This window comes from Branchiostoma belcheri, unplaced genomic scaffold (assembly GCF_001625305.1).
Source record: "Branchiostoma belcheri isolate BF01 breed outbred unplaced genomic scaffold, Haploidv18h27 scaffold109, whole genome shotgun sequence".
Taxonomy (NCBI): Eukaryota; Metazoa; Chordata; class Leptocardii; order Amphioxiformes; family Branchiostomatidae; genus Branchiostoma; species Branchiostoma belcheri.
This window is the reverse complement of record NW_017802480.1, coordinates 374171-383537: the sequence shown is the minus strand read 5'-3', so window position 1 is coordinate 383537 and position 9367 is coordinate 374171. Positions and strand designations below refer to the sequence as shown.

The following is a 9367-nucleotide window of genomic DNA, read 5'->3' as shown; positions in this document are numbered from 1 at the left end:
TACCCCCTAATTTTCACCCGGACGCGTTCAGCGCTATCAGTTTTCAGGCCGACAGTGTTTGGAGACAGACGTAAGTACAAACAAACTTCTTAACATCTGATTTCCTTGAATATGTATTATTATTTACCTGGGAAAGATGTATGAAAAGCGATCCTTCAATATTTCGTGATGTTTTATCTTTCACTGAGTCAGTATTTTGTGAGGGTTTATGCGGAAACATTGGTCAGGTATAGAAGCTTGTAAACATAGTCCGATATGCATCCATTTCGGGTAATTTTTGGTGTTGTTAGTTGGTTCTCGAATATCTTACCCTGTACAATAGCTATTTACCAAGTAAACTGATGGCCTGAAATCGTGAATTTATCATGGCACTTGGCTGTACTTTTAGTACAACGTTTCATACAAACATATGTTGGATTGTTCTAATCACTCTCTCACTCTTCCTCTCTGTCTCTCTCTCTCTCACTCTGTCTCTCTCTACCTCTCTCTCTCTCTAAGCGATGTGCTTTGAAAAAGCATGGTAGTTGTTTAATGTAAGGGAGAAGTGATTTGTTTGATAGATTTCCAGCAGAAAAATCGTTTTATCCTGATAGTCGAGTATTTTATTTTGTAATTTATGGTATAAACAAACAATAGAACGTAACTGTAATAGATTAAGGAAAAGAGAAAAACATTCGTTGGTTTACATATGTACGCCAGTTAAGTTTTACACTCGGAAAGATAAATAACACACGTACCAAACCCAGCCCCGCACGTACGCCAATAACATAAATTCCATCTCCTGGCAAAATTAGGTCAGATGCCGTGATTGCTCTGTTGTGTTTGTAGATCATCATACTTACCTGCAAACCTTACGGCAATAAATTCTATAACTTTTATTCATGCAAGATGCGTCAAATGTAACCGACGCTTTCCGATTCTTCTTTCAATGAATTTCTGTCCATGTTTCAATCCGTCAGACTTTCAGCCAGTTAACTACTTGTCCAAACGGATGCCTACAAGCGCCAACAACCGCCTCAAACAAAGAGGGAAAACGACGATTTTATCCTTTGCAAGTAACAAAAGAATCACAATCAGCATAAAGGGGGATGGATCAACCAAAAGAAGCTGTCACTACCAACGGGCCTATAAAGGAAGAACCAACAAAACCAAAGGATGAAACCACAACCGCTAAACCCAAGGATGAGTCTGTAGCAGCTAAACCTAAGGAGGAACCCGCACCCAATAAACCAAACAAAGAACCTCCGGCCAATAAACCGACGGAGAAACCTGCAAGCGCAAAGCCAAAAGAGCAACCTGCACCTACTAATCCAGCAGAACCTGCCTCAACAACGCCAACAGAACCTGCACCTACAAGTCCAGCAGAACAACCTGCACCTGCCAAGCCAGCAGAACAACCTGCACCTCCCAAGCCAGCAGAACAACCTGCACCTACAAAGCCAGCAGAACCTACGAAGCCAGCAGAAGATCCTGCACCTACAAAGCCTGCAGAACAACCGGCACCTACAAAGCCAACAGAACCTACAAAGCCAGCAGAAGATCCAACACCTACAAAGCCAACAGAACCTTCAAAGTCAACAGAAGAACCTGCACCTACAAAGCCAACAGAACCTGCAAAGCCAGCAGAACAACCTGCTCCTACAAAGCCAACAGAACCTGCGAAGCCAGCAGAAGAACCTGCACCTACAAAGCCAACAGAACCTAAAAAGCCAGCAGAAGAACCTGCACCTACCAAGCCAACAGAACCTACAAAGCCAGCAGAAGAACCTGCACCTACAAAGCCAACAGAACCTACAAAGCCAGCAGAAGAACCTGCACCTACAAAGCCAACAGAACAACCTGCACCTACAAAGCCAACAGAACCTGCAAAGCCAGCAGAACAACCTGCTCCTACAAAGCCAACAGAACCTGCAAAGCCAGCAGATGAACCCGCACCTACAAAGCCAACAGAACCTGCGAAGCCAGCAGAAGAACCTGCTCCTACAAAGCCAGCAGAACCTGCACCTACAAAGCCAACAGAACCTGCAAAGCCAGCAGAAGATCCAACACCTACAAAGCCAACAGAACCTGCAAAGCCAGCAGAACAACCTGCACCTACGAAGCCAACAGAACCTGCGAAGCCAGCAGAAGAACCTGCACCTACAAAGCCAACAGAACCTACAAAGCCAGCAGAACCTTCAAAGCCAGCAGAAGAACCTGCACCTACAAAGCCAACAGAACCTGCAAAGCCAGCAGAACAACCTGCTCCTACAAAGCCAACAGAACCTGCGAAGCCAGCAGAAGAATCTGTACCTACAAAGCCAACAGAACCTAAAAAGCCAGCAGAAGAACCTGCACCTACAAAGCCAACAGAACCTGCGAAGCCAGCAGAAGAACCTGCACCTACAAAGCCAGAACGACCTGCACCAACAAAACCAGCAGAACCTGCGAAGCCAGCAGAAGATCCTGCACCTACAAAGCCAACAGAACAACCTGCACCTACGAAGCCAGCAGAACAACTCGCACCTACAAAGCCAGCAGAGCAACCTGCACTTACAAAGCCAGCAGAACAACCTGCACCTACAAAGCCAGCAGAACCTACAAAGCCGGCAGAAGAACCTGCACCTACAAAGCCAACAGAACAACCTGCACCTACAAAGCAAGCAGAACCTACAAAGCCAGCAGAGCAACCTGCACCTACAAAGTCAGCAGAACAACCTGCACCTACAAAGCCTGCAGAACAACCTGCGCCTACAAAGCCTGCAGAACCCGCACCTACAACGCCAGCAGAGCAACCTGCACCTACAAAGTCAGCAGAACAACCCGCACCTACAACGCCAGCAGAACAACCTGCGCCTACAAAGCCTGCAGAACCCGCACCTACAACGCCAGCAGAACAACCTGCACCTACGAAGCCAGCAGAACAACCTGCACCTACGAAGCCAGCAGAACAACCTGCACCTACAACGCCAACAGAACCTACACCTACAACGCCATCAGAACAACCTGCACCTACGAAGCCTGCAGAACAACCTGCGCCTACAAAGCCTGCAGAACCCGCACCTACAAAGCCAGCAGAACAACCTGCACCCACAAAGCCTACAGAACAACCTTCACCTACAAAGCCAGCAGAACAACCTGCTCCTACAAAGCCAACAGAACCTACACCTACAAAGCCAGCAGAACAACCTGCACTTACAAAGCCAACAGAACCTACACCTACAAAGCCGGCAGAACAACCTACACCTACAAAGCCAGCAGAACAACCTGCACCTACAAAGCCAACAGAACCTACACCTACAAAGCCAACAGAACAACCTGCACCTACAAAGCCGGCAGAACAACCTGCACCTACAAAGCCGGCAGAACAACCTGCACCTACAAATCCAACAGAACCTGCACCTACAAAGCCGGCAGAAGAACCTGCACCTACAAAGCCAACAGAACAACCTGCACCTACAAATCCAACAGAACCTGCACCTACAAAGCCAACAGAACCTGCACCTACAAAGCCAACAGAACAACCTCCACCTACAAAGCCAACAGAACAACCTGCACCTACAAAGCCAACAGAACCTACCCCTACAAAGCCAGCAGAACAAGCTGCACCCACAAAGCCTACAGAAAAACCTACACCTACAAAGCCGGCAGAAGAACCTGCAACTACAAAGCCAGCCGAACAACCTGCACCCACAACGCCAGCAGAACAAACTGCACCTACAAAGCCGGCAGAACAACCTTCACCTACAAAGCCGGTAGAACAACCTGCACCTACAAATCCAACAGAACCTGCACCTACAAAGCCAACAGAACCTGCACCAACAAAGCCGGCAGAAGAAGCTGCACCTACAAAGCCAGCAGAACAACCTGCACCTACAAAGCCGGCAGAACAACCTGCACCCACAAAGCCAACAGTACCTACCCCTACAAAGCCAGCAGAACAACCTGCACCCACAACGCCTACAGAACAACCTGCTCCTACAAAGCCAGCAGAAGAACCTGCACCTACAAAGCCAGCAGAACACCTACAAAGCCAGCAGAACAACCTGCACCTACAAAGCCAGCAGAACCTACAAAGCCAGCAGAACAACCTACACCTACAAAGCAAACAGAACAACCTGCACCTCCAAAGCCAGCAGAACAACCTGCACCTGCAAAGCCTACAGAACAACCTGCACCTACAAAGCCAGCAGAAGAACCTGCACCTACAAAGCCGGCAGAACAACCTGCACCTACAAAGCCAGCAGAACAACCTGCACCAACAAAGCCTACAGAACAACCTGCACCAACAAAGCCTACAGAACAACCTGCACATACAACCACAAATTCTAAGGAAGAACCTACAACCACTAGACCCAAGGAGGAGCCTACAACCACTAAACCTAAGGAAGAACCTACAACTACTAAGCCTAAGGAGGAGCCTACATCCACAAAACCTAAGGGGGAGCCTACAACCACAAAACCTAAGGAGGAGCCTACAACCACTAAACCTAAGGAGGAGCCTACAACCACTAAACCGAAGGAGGAGCCTACAACCACAAAACCTAAGGAGGAGCCTGTAATCACAAAACCTAAGGAGGAGCCTACAACCACTAAACCTAAGGAAGAACCTACAACTACTAAACCTAAGGAGGAGCCTACAACTACTAAACCTAAAGAGGAGCCTACAACCACAAAACCTAAGGAGGAGCCTACAACTACTAAACCTAAGGAGGAGCCTGTAACCACAAAACCTAAGGAGGAGCCTACAACTACTAAACCTAAGGAGGAGCCTACAACTACTAAACCTAAGGAAGAACCTACAACTACTAAACCTAAGGAGGAGCCTACATCCACTAAACCTAAGGAGGAGCCTGTAACCACTAAACCTAAGGAGGAGCCTACAACCACTAAACCTAAGGAAGAACCTACAACTACTAAACCTAAGGAGGAGCCTGTAACCACAAAACCTAAGGAGGAGCCTACAACTACTAAACCTAAGGAGGAGCCTGCAACCACTAAACCTAAGGAGGAGCCTACAACCACTAAACCTAAGGAAGAACCTACAACTACTAAACCTAAGGAGGAGCCTACATCCACTAAACCTAAGGAGGAACCTACAACTACTAAACCTAAGGAGGAGACTAAGCCATCGGAGAAAGAGGCACCCGCTCCTAAGGACGAGAAGGCACAGAAAACCCAGGAAACAAAGAAACCTTCGACAGACAAGAAAACCCTGGCTACTGTTCCGGACGAGACCGAGAAGAAAAATGTCGAAACCGACTCTAAGGACAAAGAGACGGAACCAAAGGAAACGGCTACAGAACCCACTGAAACTGAGAAGAAAAATCTTGAAACTGACCCTAAAAATAAAGAGACAACACCGAAAGAAACGGCAACAGACCCGGCTGAAACCGAGAAGAAAAATCTTGAAACCGACTCTAAGGACAAAGAGACGGAACCAAAAGAAACAGCTACAGAACCGACCGAAACCGAGAAGAAAAATGTTGAAACCGACTCAAAAGACAAAGAGACAAAACCAAAGGAAACTGCGACGGAGCCGAATGAAACCGACAAAAAGGTTCTCTCTACAGACCCTGAAGAGAAGGCGGTTAAGACACCACAGACAGAGCCTCCGAAATCAGATGAGAAGAGCATCAAGAGTACAGAAACAAAAAGCGTCCCTAAGGACGACAAAACGCAAGCTACAGTACCGCCTGAAAAGTCTAACGTTGAAACGTCAACTAAACCGGAAGAAAAAGACGCCAAAGACACGGAAACTGTGCCTGTCAAAACTGACAACAAAGACTTGGGCACAGTGAAGGAAGAGCCGGACAACAAGGATGTGGCTACTACAGGCGATCCAAAGGTTGCCACAGATAAGAAAACCTTAGCAACGGTTCCGGACGAGACCGAGAAGAAAAATCTTGAAACCGACTCAAAAGACAAAGAGACAAAACCAAAAGAAACTGCGACGGAACCAAATGAAACCGACAAGAAAGTTCTCTCTACAGACCCTGAAGAGAAGGCGGTTAAGACACCACAGACGGAGCCTCCGAAATCAGATGAGAAGAGCGTCAAAAGTACTGAAACAAAAAGCGTGCCCAAGGACGACAAAACGCAAGCTACAGTACCGCCTGAAAGGTCTAACGTTGAGACGGCAACAAAACCAGAGGAAAAAGACGCCAAGGCAACGGAAACTGTGCCTGCCATCACCGACAACAAAGACTTGGGTGCAGTGAAGGAACAGCCAGACACTAAGGATGTCTCTACTATCAGCGACCCGAAAGTTGCCAAGGATCTCAGTAAGTTGTTAGTTAATACAAATTAGGGGCTTTGAAGGTGTCGGGTACCAACTACAACTTTTGTAATAATAGTGCAATCGTTTCACAACATCTTCTCTATGTTGTAAAGTAATTGACGATTGAATAAAAGTTTTCATCTATGACGATTGTATTCCAATGTTGCAACTGCATAACATAATTTTATGAATACTCATCATCGTAACATATATTGATCCATTTTTGTTCTTTGACAGCCACCACTCCGAAAGAGAAGGTAGCAAAGACGACTGAACCAGACGTTGAAGAAAAACCCGACAAACAGACCGCCACGGACACGACAGAGAAGGATTCCAAATCCACGGAGACAGTTGCTCCTGTTACCGTACCAAAGGAAACGGAAACGAAGGTGGAAGAAAAAGAAGGAAAGCAGACAGGAACAGAGCCCATCCCAAAAGAAGACAAGGGAACCGCAACGGATCTCAAGACGATTACAGATAAGAAAACGGTCGCTACTGAGAAGGAAGCTAAGGATGACAAGGCGGCAGAAACAGAAAAGGAAGCGAAGAATGAAAAGTTTCTGGAAACGGATCTGGACGAAGTGAAGAAGAAAGACCTGGCAACAGTTAAGGAGACACCTGTGGAGAAAGGCGTAGAAACAGATAAAACTCCTACCGAGAATGTCGTCACTGCTACTGATGCGGAGGAGAAAGTCGCTAAGGTGAAGGAAACCGATAAGACGCAGAAAGAAGACGTGGGGACCGCCACGGAGAAGGAGGAGAAAGTGGCGAAGGATGCAGAAACAGATGCACCTGAGAAAGAGGTGAAAACCAATACAACAGACAAGGTAGAGAGATCAGTAAAAGAAATCATGGTCGAGAATGAAAAAGACGAGAACAGTACACAGACGACCAAGGAGTCGTCTGAGAAGGCCTTGGAAACACTCAAACAAGAAAAGGACGAGAAGATATCTGCCACCGACATAGAGGAGAAATTGCCGAAGACCACCGAAACTGAAAAAGAGGAGAAAAGCGCAAAACAGATCGGCGTTAAGATCGAAGTTACGAAGACTGACCAAGCAACAGATACAAAGAAGGACATCGAAGATGAGAAAGTCATTGAAACTGATGCAAAAGAGAAGGGAACCACCGCAGTGTATCAAACAGAAAAGGAAACAAAGGAGCAAAAGGACGTAGTGACGGAGAAGAAAGAAGTTCTACAAAAGCAGATTCTCACAGATCAAGTGGCCACAGCAGACGCGGGAAATATCACAGAGGCTTCTATAAAGGGTGATAAGAACATAGCTACCTTCGGCTTTGGCACAACAAGTCAAGGCTCACAGACGGAGAAAGATGTTACGGATAAGACGATTGGTATCGCGAAAGACTTGCAGAATAAAGAACACGGAACAGACGCCATTGCTGTCAGCACCGGAGAGACACAGACTGAGAGCCAAGGAGTGATCTCGTCTGACACTCAAACCGAAAAGGTTGAGGTTGAAGCCAAGATAATCGCAACCGAAATAGAAGAGAAGATAATTAAAGAAACGCTTGAAAAAATCATAGTGACAGACAAGGTTGCAGTTCAGGACAGCGGTACTCAGAAGTCAGGACCTCACACTGATCCTAAAGGTACCCAGACTGAAGTCGCTGAAAAGGAGGAAGTCAAAGCAGTGGAGCAAGTCGCAAAGGACATCCAAACTGACATCATAAAGAAGGTTGGCAAGAAGACCGGTACTCCAGGCGGCAGGCCACGTGATTATGCAAATACTCCGGCACAGACAGACGAATGGAAGCCTGAGCCAGAAAAACAGGAAGAAAAGATCGAGAAGACGGTAGAAGCTGTTGCGGTCAAGCCAGTCGAACCAGTACGCGAGACAGGAGAAAAGGTCATCGAGACCGACAAACCGATCAAAGTGAGCAAGAAAACAGGCACCAAAGGTAGTCGGGCATACGTGGAGTACAGAAGCAGCGGTATTCAAACCGATCAGGAGGCTGTTGAAGAAAAGGAAGAAATCAAATCGGCAAATGTCGGCATTCAAACAGACGTCATCAAAGAGGAAACAGTCCCGGTCACCATAACTGCTGGATGCCAGACAGACACCGTGGTCAAGGAGGAAAAAGTCACACAGGTTACTAGAGAACCTGACAAAGCCAAACCGATAGAAGTAAAGAAAGAATCGGCAAGTGTCGGCATTCAAACAGAGGTCATCAAAGAAGAAGTAGTAGCACCGAAAGAGCCCGTTACAATCACCGTAACTGTTGGATGCCAAACACTAGAAATAAAAGAGACCGTCGCTACGGGTTCCGTGAATGTACAGACAGACGTGACTGGGTCTGACATCGATGGGTGGCAAACACATCAACGCGAGAAGGTCGTACAAGAGGAGAAGGCGGTCACCATAAGTGAGTCCTCACAAACCCCGAGCAAGGAGATGAAGGATCAAGGACTACAGTTCTCGCCTAAGATGGGCAACATTGGAGTGCAGTTTGGGCCCAAACAGGTTAGCATCTACATTTACCACTTTAATGAATATGGAAAATATAGTACCAAGTGTGAAATTCATTAAACAAAGCATCATAGGCCTTTCTCCTTGCAATATCAAATATTTAGAACTATCTTTTTATATCCTGGTGCACAGATTATAATGTTAAATATTACCGATTGTGTTTTGTATGGATACTTAGAATTTTACCTCCTTGTTAAGGTAAGGTAAGGTAAATTATTTGTATCGGTTTATGTTTTACTTCCCCGACTCTGTAGGACTCGGCCGTCACCCAGACCGAAGCCGACAAGGTGAAGACCATTTACCGGAGCTTGGAGACACTGAAGGACATTAAGAGGTATCGAAGTATGGAAACCTTCAAACGAAAGGAAAGCAAAGAAGACATCGGGCCAAATCCCACTTCCCCGGATACTAAAGAGTGAGTACACGTTTATTTCGCAACAGCGTTCTCAAAGTTTGTCAAAGACTAAACTAAAACAAATGTATAATGTTAACCTTCACGTGGTGTATCCTAACATACTACTTCATCCTTGTACTCAAACAGATTCATATATATATATATATATATATATATATATATATATATATATATATATATATATATATATATATATATATCTAT

General features: G+C 46.1%; 1 protein-coding gene, 1 long non-coding RNA gene and 1 pseudogene across 2 annotated transcripts in view; 2 read left to right on the top strand and 1 right to left on the bottom strand.

Moving 5' to 3' along the window:
• The first annotated feature begins 1088 nt into the window (after positions 1-1088).
• On the top strand, positions 1089-1903 carry LOC109480948 (annotated as a pseudogene).
• A 6-nt stretch (positions 1904-1909) lies between these two features.
• Positions 1910-2367, bottom strand: LOC109481306. Its single transcript, XR_002140891.1, has 3 exons — positions 2311-2367; positions 2068-2157; positions 1910-1998 (listed from the first exon to the last, which is right to left on the bottom strand). It is a non-coding gene; the product is annotated as an uncharacterized LOC109481306 (long non-coding RNA).
• Positions 2368-2479: 112 nt separating this feature from the next.
• LOC109480945 (titin-like) overlaps positions 2480-9367 on the top strand; it is a gene marked incomplete at its 5' end in the record, with an annotated part of 11683 nt that continues 4795 nt past the window's right edge. Inside the window, 5 exons of the mRNA XM_019783380.1 lie at positions 2480-2547; positions 2905-3517; positions 4220-6263; positions 6497-8742; positions 9003-9163. Coding sequence (XP_019638939.1) covers positions 2480-2547; positions 2905-3517; positions 4220-6263; positions 6497-8742; positions 9003-9163 — 5132 coding nt within the window. The remainder of the gene's footprint in view (positions 2548-2904; positions 3518-4219; positions 6264-6496; positions 8743-9002; positions 9164-9367) is intronic.